Source organism: Rhagoletis pomonella, unplaced genomic scaffold (assembly GCF_013731165.1).
Source record: "Rhagoletis pomonella isolate Grant_MI unplaced genomic scaffold, Rhpom_1.0 Rhpom_scaffold_00012, whole genome shotgun sequence".
In the NCBI taxonomy this organism is placed as follows: Eukaryota; Metazoa; Arthropoda; class Insecta; order Diptera; family Tephritidae; genus Rhagoletis; species Rhagoletis pomonella.
In genome coordinates, this window is record NW_023458566.1 from 14,326,578 (window position 1) to 14,346,825 (window position 20,248).

The window sequence follows — 20,248 nt, forward strand, 5'->3', positions numbered from 1 at the left end:
GATGGTGAGATTGTCGGTGGACCGCGCAATCCTCAACAGATTGCTGCACAAAAGCGGTTACAGCAGACGCAGGCACAAGTCGATGAGGTGAGTCAAAGGAAAATGGATTTCTAAAAAAAAATTTGAAATGAACTTTTCAAGAAACGAAAAAAAAAATCCATTCAATTTTTCACCAAAACATGAAGGCTCTAAAAGAAATAAAAATAGTTTGCTATGTTTGCGTATCTTTATATTTTTACATACTTAAAAGCAGAGACTTCTGAGCGGTAAAATCTTTTTTTTTTTTTTGAGAATTTTTCTGACAACCTTCCAAAGAATTTTTGGTCTCCGGAATACCGGAATATTTAGCTTTCAGACGAATCTCTTATATAACCAGCCCCAGATATTGAATTCTAATGATCCGGTCAAGAGAGCGTGGTTGCCAGAGTTGCCTGATCTTCATCTGCAGAAATCAAAAAAATTCTGATTATTTTCAAAAAGGAAAAATTGCATAATTAGCATAGATTTTTTCGTGTTTTTTTTGCAATTTACTCCCTTTTATTCTGACCTATTTTTCTACTTCATTGATTCCGCAAGGTCGTCGATATAATGCGAACAAATGTGGAGAAGGTGCTTGAGAGAGATCAAAAGCTATCGGAATTGGATGATCGAGCTGATGCCTTACAGCAGGGTGCTTCGCAATTTGAGCAACAAGCTGGTAAACTAAAACGAAAATTTTGGTTGCAAAATTTGAAGGTACAGTGGGGCAAAATAAAAAAATGCATTATAAATTAATTAAATATCAAATATTAACAATATATTTTCCACTCGTTCAACAGATGATGATTATTATGGGCATTATTGGACTAGTCGTTGTGGCCATTATTGCAAGTAAGTGTCCGAGTGCTATTTGGCAGAAAACCAATATTAGTAAAATGCATATAAATAATAAAAACAAAAATAATTTTTATTTTTTACTCTAATATTAAAACTGTCTTTAAAAAATAGACAAACGCACATACATACATATTTTCGTAGTGACTTTTGAATGATTAACTTTGCACAATTTCTTACAATTTTAAAACTTTTATATAATAAATTAGTTTTACATAGTAATACACACTTTATTTATAACGAAAATTTATTTTAAAAGTCTTTCGGATTTTTTAATAATTTTCAGCACACGTTTTTATTGTACTAAAAAAAAAAAATGTAATATAAAAATGTCTCTCTTTAGCTGTTTATATACATCTCCTTTATTTTCAAAATGAAATGCACACAAAACATTTGTCAACCAACATGCGCACTAAATTTTCAACAGCTCACATTTATCAACACAACAACATACTTATTTTTTTTTTTTTTTTTTTTTTTTGTAATTACCACATATTTGTATTTACTTTTTTTTATCTTACTTTTATAGGTAATTTTATGTAGAGTGCTAGTAAATATTTTTAAGCAAGCGAAAGAATTTATGTATTACAAAAGCAAGCATTGAAAATTCTTCGAAAATAAAATTCGAAGTTGAAATTGCAAAAGAGTACAATATTGTGTAAAATAAGACGTATTCGCACGCGTTCATAAGTGCTTAAGTGCTTAAGTGCAGCGCGCAATAAATATTAACGTAACAGACGCTATAATTGTGGTACCTAGCTACCTACATACATACATACATATGTACATGCATACCATGTATACTCAATAAATCAGTAGAGATTCATCAATCAACTCACTCATCGGAGAAAGCAAATCGGAAGAAAATCCAAGCTTCATAAAATCAAATTGTCAATTAAGTAGAGTACTCATGTCAATCCCACCAAGGCACAAACGAATTGAAAACAAAAAAAAAACACAAAAAACAAACAACAATAAAAAATATATATTGGAATTCAAAATTCTACCAAAGCTATTATTATCTGTTTTGTAAATAAATAATTGGAATTAGCTGAATTGATTGAGCGTGCGTCACCAAACCACCTTTTCATCACATCGAAAGTGCTTTGCAATCATTTCAAGTACAATTAATTGGCAGCTGCACCACAGGTTCGATATGAGCTGAGTAAAATTCTCGTTTGGCGGGGAGTATAAAAAACTCTCGCAAACAACGCTTTAGTAATGTGTAGTAGTAGCTTTTATTGTGCAATTGTGTTGTTGTCTTTGGACATTGTAATCACATTAACATTCACTCGAGTCATTCGAGTTCGCTTCGGCTTTAAGTACTCGCAAATATCCAAAGAATACGCATTCAGAATATTCAAGTCTTCCATGATTTATTTCATTTTTTTTTTGAAGTTAAAAGCCCACATAAAACATCCATTGGCTACTTACAAAAAATGTTAAATTAATTATTAACTATTCGTTTTCATTGCTGATTAAGCTTTGTGAACATTTTTTCACACGCAAACAAAGCAAATTTTCGTGGCAGCAATGTCAATATTTCAAAATACGTTGCATACTTCTGAGCGTAAAAACTGAAGACTTAAGTGAAGAACTCGACCGCTGAATCTCAGCGCTAGATTTTTGTAAGATGATTTCTTCTTCTTCATAGAAGCAAAAAAAAAACAAATCTGAACGCGATTTTTGTGATTTTGACGAGACATTGACATTTCATAGCAAAGTGTTTTAGCTCAAAGTGGTATTGTTGAGAATTCACGTTTGTGACGTTTGTTTGTTAGTTTAATTGTGTGTTTGTACGTTAATTTCCCCCTTGTGTGCGTTCACCTACATAATTGTGTGTAATTTTGAATTGAGCATTACTTTATTGTTATAGAATTATGTTAAAGATTTTTATTTATTATTTTTGATTGAATTTATCTACATACATTTATGATCGGTATGCAGATGAATGAAAATAAGTGAAAGGAGCAAATAATATCAAACTTTTTGATTATTCGCTATAAATACAATAAATTAAAAATATAATAGTTTCATCTGCATACTCAGTATTTATTAATTTTATATTGCCTGATTTTTCGGCTTAAGAATTTTATTTTCAACTCTCGAACCGTTGATGTTTTTTTTTTGACAAAAATTTGTCAATAAAGGGCAAGCTAGTGACACATAATTTTTTTATATCTAATAGTTATTAAACAAACATGTCTTGATATTCGAGCGGGAACGTTAAGATTTACTTCAGCTAGAATCAAGCCTGTCATTAATTTAAAGATAAATATTATATCCAGCATTTCTCGACGTCTTGCAAGTTTAGGCAGAATTAAGAGCTTTAGACGACTAAGTAGTTTTATTTAATTAAAGTTAATTTTGCAACGCAAAAACTAAGAATTCCAAACTATATATATTCTCATATTGGTCTAACTGAAGTTGTAAAAGGAGCTTTTGTAACATAAGGATCGCTGAATTCATTTTACCATCACTTTAAAAATGCAAATATGCCTGTAGCTTTATTGACTAAAGCTTTAATATGAAGGTGGAATTTCTGTTTGGAATTCATTGCGATACACAAATCGGCGGAATTGGGTACCTGTTCCTGATTGGGAATTGATACTGAACAAAAAGTTGAACTGACATTCGAGAGAAGCACATAACTACATTTTTTAAGGTTCAGTGGCAAAAAATTTTCATATCACCAACTAACGATGCTGCTTAGATCCGCTTGCAATAAATATCTTGCTGCGATAAAGGAATATGATATAAAAATTTTTATTTTTTAGTTTTTGAATATTTTTTTTACACATAAAATAAGAATATTTTCGAAACTAATGACAGGTAAAACAATTTTTTCAATTTTTTTTTATCGATTGTTGCATATTTCTGCATAATTTCCTATTCATAGTAGGATTATTCATCCATAAAAAAATACTGTCAAAAATTAAAATACTGGGTAATACAGGTTACAAGGAATCATTTTGTATGAAATTTTCTTACTTACATACAAACAAGAGATCAGTGGAAAGATAGATGCAATCTCTTTTAAGGTGCCATTTAAACTTTCTATACTGACAGTTCCAGCACAAAAAATTGAAGGGGGAACGCCTCGCGTAACTTCAAACGCTTCGCTGCTTGAGATACAATGCTAATGGGGTTGGACTCGAGCGATTGGATGATAAGCGTACTTTTAGTCATAGTCAGCAATTTTGCAATAATATAAAAACGATTTTGCACTAAAAAAAAAAAAACTTTACATTGAACGGTTATTTTCGGTCCCTGTTATATAGGCCTGAAGTACAATTGACAGCTTTGCTTGAGTGCTTCTATTTCTCTCGGTCTACACCCGTTTTTAATTCAACCCAATCCATTGTTACAGGAGAAGAAGCTTCCCGCCTGAAATGGGCAGATCTTGAATATTTGCTCTTATGCCCACTTAGTGATCCATGTGCTCAAAATAATACTTCGAAAGCTCAAGTCTTTTCTGACCAGTGCACAGTGGTTCAACATTAGCATTTGGTGTTCACATTTTATTGAAGCCTTAATTTTTCACTCACTTTCATACATTTTTTTTAATGAAAGCTAATAAAATTGGCGAAAGACTAGTTGAGCCCGATTTTTAAATTTTTGTTTGTTTGTATTAAATTGTTTAGTGCAAAAAGCAAAAAAGGTAGAACAAGGAGCACTTTTGGAGAAAATCGATTCTTCTGTTCCAGTTAATAAATGTTACATAACAAAAACTACTTGAAAACAAATAAGATAAAATAAAAAATTGTTTAAAATGTAATAAAAATATTTTCACCAGAAATGTATTTTTTTTTTTGGTTTTTATAAAAATTTTTGGCAAGCAGTTAAATAAATCATTAAATTTTAGTGTAACAAATTGCAAGTTTCAAGTGGCTAAGTCGCGTTTATTTTTAATAATATAAGAAACGCTTTTATTTCCCATTTAGCATGCAGATACTCTCAAAACGTTAGCGAAAAAAATTATTGCCAACTGCACTTTATTATACTAAAATTTAATGATCTATAAACTGCATACCCAACATTTTTCAAGAAACTAATTTTTTTTTAATTTTGGTGAAAATTTTTTTTAAACATTTCAAATTTTTCTAGTGATTTTTTTTCGGTTTGGGGTAACCCTACAATTTTTTTTCAACTAGTTTTTATTATAGCTGTCATCGATTGTTAGCTTTCATTAAGAAAATAAAAATAATCAAATTGAGTAAAAAATTAAGGCTCCGGTGAATTGTGAAATGAAAATGCCAATTTTGAACCACGGTGCAGTGGTGGATTGTGACGATCAAATATTTTCCTATCTTTGATCGGCTATTCATTTTTAACTATTTTTTAAATTTGTTAACTATTTTTTATGCATTTTTATTTGAATTTTTTAATATTTTATTATTGGTTTTTATTAAAAGTTTTAAAACTTGCTTTGCTATGAAAGGAATTTTTTTTAATTTAATTAATGATTTTCAAATTTGTATTTCGGAATTTTTGCTAAAACAACCGCTTTTGAACCCCCCCCCCCCATAATGTGAAAGCTACTAACCCTTAGAATGTTACAAATCTAGAATTTAATACTAAAATTCTTGTGTGAAAACAAATACGTTAAAAAGTTTTATAAATATTACAAAAAAACACAAATTTGCACAACAAATTAAAACAAAAAATCATAGTTCAAATTTAAATCAGTTAAAAACAAACGAAAGAAGTTTAGTTAGTTTAACGATATCTAACAGTAAAAACTACGGTGATCAATCATAAAATGCCAAGGAAATTAAAGCTCATTTTCATGCAGATTTATTTTATTCATTTCACGCAAACATTAAAGTACATAATTACAAATAAAATTATTAAATACTGGTGTTTGTTCTCAAAATTGCAGAGAAAGACGAGCATTAAAAATACATACGTATTAAAATTTATACCGATTTAAGAAATATGCAAAAAAATACACATCCAATTTTTAAAAAAAAAAAAGGTAAAAAAAATCATATAAATTATAAATTAAGAGAGTTCGAAACATTGAATAGGTTGCTAATGCCATAAAACTGCCAGAAGAACAAGCTTTATTTTGAGCTCATCAAAAGCTCTAATACATTTTGAGATCACTAAGTTCACTTAGCATTGCCACATTTTTATTTCAATACTCATTACTCACGCAACTTTAGCCGTAACTCGTTTTCACGGCATACCACACACACACACACACACACACACATCTAGCACTTGCTCAAAATTGGATATTCAAAAATTCAAATTGCACTTTTTCAACTTTTTTTTTTTTTTGTTTTTACATAATTTTGCATTGTAGAAGCATGGGTAGTACCAGCCGTTTCAGCGGTAGATGAAACAGTTTCTGCACCATCACAACCCGAATACGTGCATACCGATCACAATAATAATAACAACATGAACAACTATGCTATTGACAAACACACAAAATCATCTACTAAAACACACAAAAAGCACGCACCCGAACATTCACGTACATCCACAGCATCTGAAAACGAAAAGGAACATGAAAATCAATCTGATAACGAATCTGAAAATCACTCATCGAAACACATGCACAATAGGCACGCACATGAAAACGAATCTGAATCGGAAATCGAGCACGAGCGCGAGCACGAGCACGAGCACGACCACGACCATGAATCTACACACGACAACGCCGCACCCGAACACACCATTCAAAGAACACCCACGCACGAAGAGGAAGAGGCTAATCCTCCGGATGCAGATGCTGTACACGAATAAATATTCGCACAACAAAATTCAAAATTTTCATAAAACGTAAAAATTACAAAGCAAACAAAAAAAAACGAATCAAAATTTTATAGCAAATTTCTACATTCACAGTTGATTGAGCTTTCTTTCTAAAAATTTGTAAGCAATTATCAGCATTACATATCTGCATATTTATGGGCTTAAGTGTGCGTTGAATATTTTATTTATGTGTGTACCTATGTATTTTGCTTCATCCGATTGATTACGCAACTTCATCTCATCTCACAAAACTAAACGAATCGCCGAACACTTCTAACAAATTCATAACATAAATATTTATCTACCGTATTTTCTAACAAGCACTTTGCATGATATTAAGAGCTTTTCGTGAAAACTTTTGTATTTATTTTAGCTAAGCATTAGATCATATTTCCAACAAAAAAAAAATACGTACTGAAATATTGTGAAGGTGTTAAGCCACATTTGTGAAAATAACACAAGACTCACAAATGTATAAATAAAAATGAAGGAAACTAGCTTTAGGTCTATTCCCCACTATAGGTATACCTTAGACTAACGCTAAGCTTGTTGCAAATAACAACCAGTTCTAAGGAAACCAAAAAACCCATAAACAGTGACCAAAAAATTTATACCAGACTCTCACTAACATCATTTGATCTTAGCTAGCTAAATATTGGCATATGTTTATGACCTCGCTACACAACCAGGGGGTACCTTGCGGTACTAAGATCAAGGACTAAGTTTTAGCTTGGTCTATTTACAGTAATTGGAAGTCTGAAACCCTTGGTACTTATACATAAAAAGTACCCTATAACTAAAATTCAAAATTCAAAACAATCAGTTTCGCTCAGGCTCGCTTTCTAAATACAAAATTTCAACGATAGCACCACCTAAATATTGGATGTTAGAATATACCACATTAGTCGGGTATTTTTTGGCGGTTTCATTTTAAACGCAGCGTGAAATTTTAAAGTGGCCACACCCTGTTATGTACCATATCCAAGCCTCGGTCCATAGGCACTCAATAGGTAGTTTTTCACCACTTCGGCGCTGTCTTTAAAGAACAAGATGGAGGATATATACGCCATCTCCTAGTGGACTCTTCGTTACGAGCATCTCCCTCAGTGGAAGAATGTTAAAGACTACCTAAGAATTCGTATGCCATCCGGTTGCTCGCTAGTACATTTAAAGAGGTGCAAGGAAGCTAAAAACCTAGGCTGCAAACCGATTTTAACCCGAGACAATTTTGCAGTATTTTTTATTGAAATGTATACAAAGCTATAAGTGGTAATTTCGCTTCAGCGAAGCACTTTTTAAGTCATAAGAAAAAAATTAAACCATTACTTCATAGGTAGTCACTAACCGGTTCCTGTACCGGTACCAGGTTTTTTCAAGTTGTTCGATCTACCGAACCTAATCACACTTACTTTTGGAATGATTTGCAACCCTGTTCTAAACGAGCTTGGAAATGTCTGTTACAGCTTTGATTCGCTTATATTCATAAGAAGGATAGTCTATAAGCTACTAGATAGAGTTGTATTGAAAACGGTTATCGGCTAAGCAGAGTATTGTCAAGGTGATTTTACCACTTTGATCTTAGCTATAAAATCAGAAGCAGAAGAAGCAGATCCGCTCGACTTTTTTGGAGATCAGATTTCAAATAAAGTGGACGAAAAAAAAATCACGATTTAAAATTTATTAAGAGAAACTCAAAAGCCGAATCTGATCGGTTGATACCCAAGCAGTAAGAACCATTACGCCAAAGGTGAATAGACAACCTAAAAGATTCATCACTCCCTATAGTGGCATCTATAAGGCTTCGAGCACGAGCTTATGGACGAGTTAAGAGATGAACTTATTAGTGAGCTTAAAAGCCTCTTGAAAACATAGTGCGAGCATTTAAGTGCATACATCCGTTGAAAACTCCTAGTGTGCCATTAATCAGTCGGACAATGCACGATTAGTTCCGAAAAGAATGCCTTTGAGTTACTATTTTTGTTATGAGAAATTTGAAGTACATTTAAATTGGTCTTTGAAGACTAAAAATCGGTGAGTCGTGAAAACTTCACAAACCAACAACCACCTCGTGTGAAATCGCCTTCTGAAGCAACCATTCTTGATGTGTTTCACGGCTATGTACAACAATAAAAAAAACTAGATCATAAGCAAAGGTTTTTAAGTGACTACTTAATCTTAGCTGAGAATACCTAATAAAGAGATTATTTACCTGACAAATAAAATACTGATATGAAGGAAAAGGTTTTATAGGCTGCCGCGCTTCCGGCATATAGAGCTCGTAAGTAGCCTTAAAGTGAAAAAAGTTAGAGATGGAACTACTATAAGCTCCATCCTGAGGTGCAGTGATTCTTTAGGCGATAGAACTTTGGATCGCAGCAAAAAAATAATAATTGGCCCTATTACGGTTGTCGACGTCGATGTCATTTTTTTAATCAAAAAATAGACCTCGAAAGTCCAACGCCAGCAACGCTGACCACAGTATTTTTGCGGAAAGGTTTTCCTCGCAAACATACTGTGGTCAGCGAAACCAGAGTTGGACAGATGACGGCTTTTTTTTTGACGAAAAAATTACATCGACGTCGACCAGGCCAAATAATTCAATAGCCCACTTTGGTGACGTTTCTTTTCAAAAAAAACTCATTAGGTACTATTCATCCCCCAACAACAATTTAAAAAAAAAACCTTCCCCACATTAGAAGGAATGGATATTACACTCAGTATTTGATCGACGCCCCTGAAAAAAAAAACATATTTTGGGTATTGCTTACGTAATGAATACCACAACTATCAGTCAAATGATTCGATGGATTTCGGTTATAATGGTGGTTTTTCAAGGTAGCCTAAGCCGTCTTGCATCGTTCTAGTACACATATGTAAATATAAATCAAAAAATACTGTCGTGAGCTCCAGTCATACATACCTACTTCTTCACAGTGTGGTTGATCATACTCTAGACCAGAACAACATTAAAGTAAAAGATAAAACTCATCAGTAGAAATCATTTAAAATACTCAATCGTTTCTTTATTACAAACATATTTGTACGAGTATTAAGTATATGTATGTATGGTAATGTATTTCGAGCACAATGTATTTTGCATATGTACATATGTATATGTAAATGTTCTCATATCGTATGTAATTTTCATTAAATGTCATTTAAATTTAACGCATTTTAGCAAATATTTCAAAACAACAACAGAAAACTAATTTTTTTTCAATTTCTTATTTCGTATCGACAAACAGATAAACTAGGATTAATAGGCGGCGAGACACAGCCACAATATCCACAGTATCCACAATATATGCCACCACCACCGCCACCACCACAGGCACAAGCGCCAGCTGCTGGCACTTCATCATTGGACGACGACGGCGGCAGTGATGGCAACAAAGAGCAACATGGTGCAGTATAAAGCTTTTCTTCAAAACAACTAAGTTAAAGTGAACAAAGCTAAACAACAAATAAATAAGAATTATAATCATTACATAGAATGGACAAAAAAAAAAAACAAAAAAAAAACAGAAGTAAAAGAAAAGAAGCAGAGAAAAACTACTGAGTACTAAAGAAGGGGGAAAACTGACTGACAGTTTTCAAAACAGGCCGGACATTAACAGCAATGAGGGCGCAAAATTTCCTATATACATATATACAATGCATATAAGGAAATGTGGTTTGAGAGATGAATTTTATCGAATTGTTCAGGCAGCAGTGGATGGGCTTATGGGGTCGAAATTAATTTTGTTAGCCTTTCGTGTGGAACACTTTATTATTATTATTTTATTTATTTATGATGGATATCTTATTTTATTATTTATTTATTTTTTTTTTTAAATTGAATTCTCGGTCTTTGCTCAATTGTTTCGAAAAGAAAGTTTTACGACCAGCTGATTGCTGCTTCATTAAATTTTAGTGGTTTTGAGGTTAGATGACCCCAAATTCAATAGTTCCCATCTGCTGCTGCACTGGCTGGACACCACTTATGCAACAACAAATACAGTCATACACCAAAAGAGCGACAAAAATATATTCTTTCAGCAATACAATTTCAATAGCAGAAAAATGCAAAAACTGGTCATACGAAATTAATTACAACGTCAACTTAATTAATAAACAAAACATTCAAACAATGAGTAAACAATTACTAATATTTCAAAATATTGACATTTGAAAAATATTTGTTTATGGTTGCATTATTTGTGAGAAAGCCAAATATGACAAAAAAAAAACATAAACAAAAATACGGGACCAAAACCAAAGAGCAACGGCCAGAGGGCAAAGGGCATAAATAAAACCAATGTTTAAACTATAACAAAAATAAATGGAAATACTTGTGTTATTATTATAAAAAAAAAAAATCATAAAAACGAACAACAACAAAAAATGTGCTAGAAAAGCAGGAGGAATTAACATAACATGTGAAAAGAAAAAACTAATGTGACGAGAAAATAAATAAATTTAGCAGAAAAATTTATGAATTTTTATATTTGTAATTGTTTCGGTATTCGAAAATTTGCTGCAATCAATATATTTATTATACATTGCTTGTATTTCGTTTACTTATAGCCACTTTTTACGAAAGCAATTTAAGTGAAAAATGATTTTATTTTTTTTTTTGAATTTCATATGCAAATTGACAGAAAATAAAAAATCATTTTCCATTTAAATTGCTGGTGAAACCGGCTGTTAATTACACATACATATTTTTTTTATTTAATTCTTTGAGTTGCATAGCGAAAATGTATTTAAGTAGAAAAACAAATAAATATAAGCAAGTTAATGTTAATAAAAAAAAGAACTTACATACATACATATATATGAGGCACATGTATGGGAATGTTAAATTTGTATTAGAATAAAAAATAAAAACGTGTTTTTGCTTGAAATGGCGTGCATAACTACATATATACATACTACTACATTAATGAAATATTATCATACTTAATCAGTATGAACGCCGATTTAATTAAATGCCAAAGCTACAAACAAAAAATTTTGAAAAAAAAAACAAAAATAACACAGTGAAATTCTAAAATTTTCTTTTTCTTTTTTTTTTTTTGTTTCGAACTCATTTCTATATAGCAGTTTTATATACGTGCATATATTGGAATATAGTTATTTCCGATTTTCAAAATTTAAAAAATATACGTATAATAAAAATAATAAATTTAAATTGTTATTTAGCATTATTAATAATAGTTTCAGAATTTCAACGATTATTTTAAGTAAAAATAAAAGCAAAAAATAAAATAAAAATTAATGAAACAAAAAAAAATCCAGATTGGCGTGGCAATGTCTGCATTAAATGCCACACCGCTTCGTGCATTGCCATCTGCCAATCTGCGTCATTCTCGAAAAATATGTGAATGCTATTCTTTGTTTTCGTAAATTTTGTGTAAGCTAAAGACATTTTAAAATAGTGGTATTCACTTAAACTGCAGAGACCCGCGTAAATCGCATAAGTTTGTAGTCTCTGACTGAACTGTCGAAATTTCTACAGAATATACTTTCCGATTTTCGGGGATTACGAGTTTAAAGGGTCACTTAAATGTATTTATTCTATGTATACTTACAATCCTTCAATATGTAGATGAACTTTTATGTTGTACCGATTTTCGCGTCACTTCGCATTGAAAGTGAATTTATCAAAAATTTGACATGTTTTGACAATTTTGACATATTTTGCATACAATTGTCAAAAGTGAAACACATCGAAAGTAAGCACACTGGAAGATGTTTTTGTTAATTAAGTAATTTTTTAACAAAAAATCTGCATGTCAGTGTCAAAATTTTGACATTTTCATACTTACTTTAAGAGCTTTTTTTTGTTTGAGAATATTATTCCCTCTTCTATGTAATGCTGACTTAAGCGTCATTTTTTTGTCATAAGCGCTTAAAACTAGTTTGTCAAAGTTTTGACATTTTTTGACAACTTTGTCATATAATGCATAAATTTGTCAAATCTTGAATAATGAAATTTTTCAACAAAAAAATTTTACGCGATACTGTCAAAATTTTGACATGTTTTGACGAGGTCGACATTCTTTCTTAATTTGAAAAAGTTATGCACTTTTCTATGTACTTAGTACTATTTTGAATGCGATATTTTGGCTAAATCCTTTGAAATCAGTTTGTCAAACTTTGGCATGCTTCCACAATTTTGACATACTTTCTATGTATAAATTTGACATAATTGTAGCACATCGCAAGTAAGTACTATAGTGGATGAATTTTATAATTAATGTAATTTTTCAACAAAAACTGTACAGCAGTGTCAAAATTTTGACGAGTATTGACAAAACTGACATTATTACAAAACTACAATGCAAAAATCCTACTTAATTTTGCACCTTTTAAATTATTATGTTCTGTCATGAAAAATTTAATCAAACTGTTAAAATTTTGACATGTTTGACAAGAATTCAAAAATCATCTTAAAATGTGGCACAAGGAAAGTCAGCATCATATTTGCGTCGGCCTTTAAAAATCTTTTTTTTTTTTTTTGTTCTTTACTGCCTCTATAAAAATATGCGAATATGTATGTATATGTATGTAGATTGTATGCTAATTAATAGATATTTGTTTATATATATATATGTATATATATGTATGTAATTGAATTGAAGTTCGACCTTTAGGGAAATTCTATATACATATATTTGAGGGAATTAAACTTGTACCAAATAAACATTTCCAAATGATTCATGACGATCCTATTTAGAAAAAAAGTTTAATAAATTATTATGTGAAACAAAATACATATACATATGTATGTAAGTATGTATGTAGACGGGTTAATCACATGAACACACATACATACATATATTTGAAGGCCGTCATTCTTTGGGCTTTGAAGTCGAAAAATAATTCGAAACCTTTTTTCACTTAATATGCACTCGTATGCCAAAGTCCATTCATTCAATTTGCAAATATTCCCGAATCTGCTTTAACGACATTATTTGAGATCGTAGGTAGCTAGCTTGGCCAGTGTAGCCAGCCGCTGTGTTTTGTGCGAAGGTTTTTTGTATTCAGTGTAGGTACATACTTTCAAGTATATCTCGCATAAATATTTATGTAGATGAATTTCATAGATGTGGCACTAGAATTTTTGAAATAATATTTAAATATATAAATGTTAGTAATTTTAGTTACATAATTATGTAACTATTCAAGTAATGCTCGTACTTAACAACAATCATCCTGGACTTGAACTAATCCTGAGCTGAAAAGCTTTTTCGTATCCTACTACATTTTAAAAGAGCTTTCAGCAACTTCCCAATCACGAAATTAATTTCTTCAGGCTTCTGCTTCATTTCTTCCAGTTTAGACTGCAAAAGTATGCAGTTGTAGGCAAGTTTTTTACTTTCCGCATGAGCAAAAAAAAAAAAAAATCACGACTAAAACCAATTCAACTACATAAATCCTAATGAAATGAAGTTGTAGCAGAAATGATTGAACGACAACTGATTAACGGCAGACGCAAAGTTTTTCTCAAAACAAATACTTATAACAAAAATCGAAATTAAATTAAAACATGTTGTAAAGGGTATAATTAGTAGCAGCAGTAAAGAACAAAACTATATAATAATAATAATAGTAATATGTAATAATAAATCGTCAAAATTCCAAGGCAAAAATAAATAAAAAAAAAAACTCATGAATTATAGTACATAAATGATACTGAGAACGATTCCACAAAATTTCAAATGGATAAAAAGGATATAAAATGCATGCCCTGTGTATGAAAGTACATATGTACACATATGAATATGAATACTTATATATAAACGATAATAATATTAATTAATTTAATGATTAATTGCACCCAAATACATGAATATTTAAATAAATAAATAAATCTACAAAAAAAAAACATAAAAACAAAACGAGTTTGAATTCAATTGATTTGATATTTCGATATCGGATGTGTCAAAGAGCTAGAACTCTTTGCAATCGACTAGTCAAAAAATAGCCGACTTCATTTAATCGACTAACCGTTTCCTTTAAACTTTTTCAACTAACCCTTTGCTTTCGATTTTTCTACAAGTTGTGTTTTTTTCGATAAACATGTTTTTTAATTTTTTTTTTCTTGAAAACTTATGCTTATTGACAAGACTCAACTGCGTTTTTGAACTAATTTTATTATTAACAACGGAAAATTTCGGCTGGTCAATTAGACTGACAACCGATAGTGAGCGGTTAGTCCAAATTCAATGGTTAATACCTGCTGGTTGACCATCAACCGACAAGAAAGTTGCTAATCGATTATGCGACTAACCAAATAGCGGGGTAGTCAATTTTATACAAGAGTTCTACCAATAGCCTATTAAAAAGTAACTAAGGTAGAAGTGAATTTAAGGTCTCTTTGTAGTCGACTATGATGTCAAAAGCTATACAGAATTTATGTATTTGGAACGAATTTTAGTCATCCCTTGTCAAATTTGGTTTGACGACAAACCGGTTTCGGCGTAGTGCCATCTTCAGTGACACTGAAGGGATCACGGACGACACCCTGTCGGAAACAACAACAACCAAAAAGGAAACTATAAAAAATTGTTCGTATGGTCGTTTTGTGTCCCTAAGAGAGAACTGTCGAAATGGGAGTAATTTTTTAAAATACCCGTATTTGCTGATTCAATCTCTCTTACAGCTTAATCCCTAAATTGGAGCGCTAAGCGTAGCGTTTTGCAACGACAACGAGTGGCAGCGAGGCTGCACCCAGTAAACACATTAAACTTTGAACATTTTCGCATTTCCTCTCGTTTTTGTTCTCGTTTTCTCTTTCTTTTTTTGTACTATTTCTTTGTTTCTGTTTCTGTCTTCAGCATCCAACTTCAAGGCGTAGCGGCCTGCTGTCAAAAGTAAAAATCCATTTGCTCTGCGCTATCGGCGCGTTATTCTGATATGCCTCATACAAATTGTATGGGGATGAGCATTTTAGACAGATCTTCGGATCTGACGTCGTTGGGTGGCCATCTTGGCTTCTAAAGAAGTATGTATATGGAAAGTTTACATATACATATATGTAACTTTGGGCCATAATTTGAAACTCTTGTTTAGCAACAAACAATCCAAACGCGGACTAACATGTTTTCTTTCAGTTATAATTTTTTTTTTGCCGAATGCCGGAGTCACCTTTTTTACGCCATATTTTCGCCATTTGGCGTCGGATTTTAAAGTAGAGGGTATCGAAGCTCTTGTCGAGGAGACAATTTTTTATGTTCCAAAGTTCATTGACCTCAAGCCTCGTATTATATTGGTACTAGTATCAGTTATTATCTCCCTAAAGTCCCTAATATGAGGAAAAGTAAAAAGGCGACCCCTCGGCAAAGTAAATCAAAGCAATAAAACTGCGATGCAACATCCCATACGAAGCAAATGATAGTGTTAGTGTGCCCACCAGTGCTTTAGATTTGCGTGGTGTACGGCGAAATTTTTGTTGTTGTACATACATCTCAGTTTAACAAGTTCAACTTGTCAGAACTAATTAATTCGCATGTAAACAAGCATCTCCTATGGAAAAATTTTGTCATGTGTAATACTCCTACACCTGTTCGTTTGTGCATTATTTACCATCGTTGTAAATATTTATAAACTAGGCGACAATTGAGCTTAACACATACATACATACATACATATTTAATTACCTTGCAAGGACTCGTATCGAAATCAAAATAACGCATTTAACTTAGGCATGTTCCAAGGTGTGTCTTCTTCTGCGTTCTCTAACGTATGCCAGTCGTTTAGCTGTGCCGACTGTCCTGTTCCACTTGGTCTCACCATCGCAGGGAAGGCCTTCCTCTACCTTAATGAAATAGCGAATTCCGCATTGAATACTTTAAGGTTTTGAGCTTTGGTGTCCATTGGCATTTGAAACCGCAGAAATTTATCTACGTATATGGTCTGCGGTATTCGTCATCGTCAAAGCGCAAAGACCCGTAAATTTTCCATAGAATCATTCTTTCCATTACTCCAAAGGCCCTCCTTATAGACTATAAGCGTCATAGTAATGTATAGAGTGTGATTTCTGAACGATGAGAAGGGAGATTGCTGGCCAGTTGCTTACTCAGTGTAAAGTACTAGCATCTGTTGACAGCAATGATTCTCTGTTTCTCTACTTCTGTTCCAGAAAATGTACTCGCTTGTTGAAAATTTTCCTGTAGGGTTTGCAAGTATACATACATACATCAATATAACCATGTAACTGGGAATGGTCAGGTATAAAAACATCCGCCTTACGAATATGCTATGCAGGTAAACTTAATTCTTGAAAATTCAACAGTCACGTAAACCATTTTCCGTCCATCGAATGAAACTTTATAAAGTTTTATTTAGCGACCATAGTCCTTGAATGTCGCAAAATATTTGTATTTGTTCGTATGTACGTGCATAAAAATAAAAAAATAACTTAAATTCGTTAGCGAGGATTTTATAATACACGTGTGTATGTATGTATGTGCAAGTGTAATATATACCAGCGTGTGTACAAAGGTAAAGGTAAATCGTCTATAGTTGGGAGGGATGATCAGAAATTCAAAATTGTTTCTAAAAATAACCTGCGACCGCTTCATGCTAATGTTGTTTACTTTAAATTCACATCTCATCCGAAGAGTATACGTATCTATACACCTACGCACCACTGCATTTATTTAGTTGTATCAGCATTTACAGCTGCGCCTCCATCTGTTATACCGAATGCTGTAGAATTATGCTGTGCATTTTGATGGAAAAAGTTGATTAACATAAATTTTGGAAATGTGGCAACTCTGATATAAAATTCTGAACAAATTATTTAGTGGAAATATGTAAGCCTCTATGTCAAATTTCTGAACATTTAAGCTTATGGCAAACCTGTTTAAAATTGTTTTCGAAATAAAGCTTATTTACTAAACCGATCTCGCTTTCGTTTAATTTGCTAATTCATTTGGTTTTGAATTTCTAAACAGGTGGCATCCCTCCTAAAAAATCTTTTTTTAAATAAAGTTTTTTAAACCGTTCTCGTTTAATACCAATATTAAAAACGAACTTACTAATTAAGAATTTCCTACCAGGTGGCAACCTTATTCAAAAATATTTTCGGAATAAAGCTTTCTCAAACGCCTCTTGTTTAATACCCATATTAAAAATAAAGTTGTAAATTAATTTGAATTTAACTATTTGAACAAAAGGCAACCCTTTTCTTTTGACACCCGCATTGTAGTAATACTTTATTTAACTAAATAATTAAGTGGTTTTAACTTCTGAAAAAAGTGGCAAACCTCTATATTGAGCCGTATACGCCAAAAAGACATAAGTGACATATTTTTTCAAAATTTTCTTTTTGATGCAGAAATGCTCTAGATGCATTTCTCTAAATTCCTTACCCTAAAATTTAGGTGGCAACCCTATTCCGAAATACGCTAGAATGAATGGTACATATCTTGAGCGCATGTGTACTATGTATGTATATATAAAAAAAAATTTGACTAAAATTAACAAACTAAAAATTTGTATTACAAGGAAGCGTGGCAACCCTGATGGAAAATATCTTCTGACCAAAGTTCTCAACAATACCTTTCATTTGATATCCATATTGCGATGTTTTAGATAAATTGTGTAGAATCGAAAATAAGTGGCAACCTTACACTATTATCCTAAGACATAACATTGTGTGTATAGGGAAAGCATTGTTTAAGAACCTTCTCTTGGTACCCATGAATAGTAATATTTTACCTTTTTTCTAAACAAAAAATCAAATAAATATGCCATTAAAAATAGGTGGCAACCCTATTAAAAATATTTTTGAATTAGGGATCTTTAAAATACCTTCCCTTTGATACCGATATTATGATGTTTTAATTAATTTTTAACTAATTTCGAATAGGTACCAACCTTGTACGAGTCTTCTCGGAGATAATACCTATTCCAAAACATTATCTGTGTACAAAATTTCATCAAAATCATTAGAGTCGTTTCCGAGAACCCTATAGATATTGTATATATACAAGAATTGCTCGTTTAATATAATAATAAGAAGAATATAAAAAAATATTAAAAAGTTTAGAAATTAAAAAAAAAATTTAAAAAAAATTTAGAAAAAAAGTTACAAAAAAGAATTATTTTTGCCCCAAAAGCTAACAAAATTCATAAAAAATATTCTACCTTATGTTGGATTTCCACTAGGCATTAAAAGGAAAAAATGACAAATGACAAAGTCGGGCATAAAAAAATAGTCGTGTCATAACATTAAAAATATAGTCATTAAGTTCATTTCCGCATGGAATTTTTTAAATGGCATACATTTTTTGTTATTTCAATGCCAAGTGGAAATTCGGCATTAGTTAGTTCATGTTCACGTACATTAGGGTGCGTTTGTACTCCTTTTCCATTGGAACTATGAAACTTATTATATGCTTATTAACACTTCCGACAAAATATTTTGAAATTATATTAAGATTTTCGTAAGTTGGGCCGTTATGAAAATACCTTCAAAAATCTTGTTTTTTTATTAATAAAAGCAGCTTTTAAAACAATTTCTTCCAAAAGAATCAACTCGGATGATGAAAGCGCTTCTGCATAAAAATGCTTAAACATTTTATTACCGGACTTAAAATAATGAAATTTTTGAATGTATTTTCAAATCGGTCCAACTTGCGTAAATCTTAATATTTTTCCGAAATTTTTTGGCCGAAGTCTTAAAATATAATAAATTGTATAATGCCGATGGAAAAAATTCAACTTTTTTTGGCGCGTCACCCTAATGTACATGTAGTACATACATATGTATGTACACTGTATGTGACAAATCTCAGTGCGTAAACAATGTCACCATGGCGCCCAGTATACCAGTTTACCTAATATAAATTTATCGCTTTCACAACAAGCACGCCAGATAGAAGGTACGAAAGAAACTGAAAAAATACATGGCGAGCGCAACAAATTTTGAAGCGCCTCTTACCAATTAACCTATGTGGCTCACGCATAACTTAAAGAGCTGCAGAACAGCATCTTACCACAACGCAATTAAGGTAAACATTTCACTATTTAGAAGAAATATATCTACATAGAGAGTAAAGGTGCTGTTGATATACATTTTGTAAAGCAAATCAGCTGAGCATTTAGGAACAGCCATGGCGTATACGCAATCTAAACAAGATTTACTGTTTTTCTTTGTTTATTTTTGGTTTCACATCAGTACCATAATAACACCAGCAACGCAATCACACAGATACGTGTGTGTGTGTGTGTATGAGCAATCATCAACAAACGTACCTGCTTCAATGCAGGCAAGTGTGTATAACAAGCACATGCGCAATTGTCCTTTCGCATCAGCTTCACTGCCTTTACGTATGTATGTATGTATATGTATGAAGTTATGCATATACTTATTTTCATAAATTATGAAGTGGCAATAAAACGAAAACAACTTAACGAAGATGCTGTAACCAGTAAGAGGAGCAACTAAAACACCTTCACTTCACTTCACAACTCAGGCATGAAAGGCATAAGCTTTCTCGTGCCGATGTGTAGATGAATGTATGTACACACACACACACACACTCGCAGATTCCATGCTGGTTACATGTATAAATACAGCTCGTTTGTATAGTTCATCTTCAGTTGTGTTTAT

The 20,248-nt window shown here is 31.9% G+C and overlaps 1 protein-coding gene across 3 annotated transcripts in view; it reads left to right on the forward strand.

Moving 5' to 3' along the window:
- LOC118747901 (vesicle-associated membrane protein 2) overlaps positions 1-10,997 on the forward strand; it is a 19,692-nt gene extending 8,695 nt beyond the window's left edge. Inside the window, exons 4-7 of one of the 3 annotated variants that reach the window (XM_036482110.1) lie at positions 1-87; positions 577-735; positions 819-870; positions 9,885-10,997. The exon at positions 1-87 is cut by the window's left edge and continues 1 nt beyond it. In XM_036482110.1, the coding sequence (XP_036338003.1) occupies positions 1-87; positions 577-735; positions 819-870; positions 9,885-10,054 (468 nt within the window). In that variant the 3' untranslated portion in view covers positions 10,055-10,997. Of the gene's footprint in view, positions 88-576; positions 736-818; positions 871-1,402; positions 1,819-6,184; positions 6,685-9,884 lie in introns of those variants that run through there. The other 2 variants (XM_036482109.1, XM_036482111.1) reach the window with 2 other exon arrangements.
- The last annotated feature ends 9,251 nt before the right edge of the window (positions 10,998-20,248 follow it).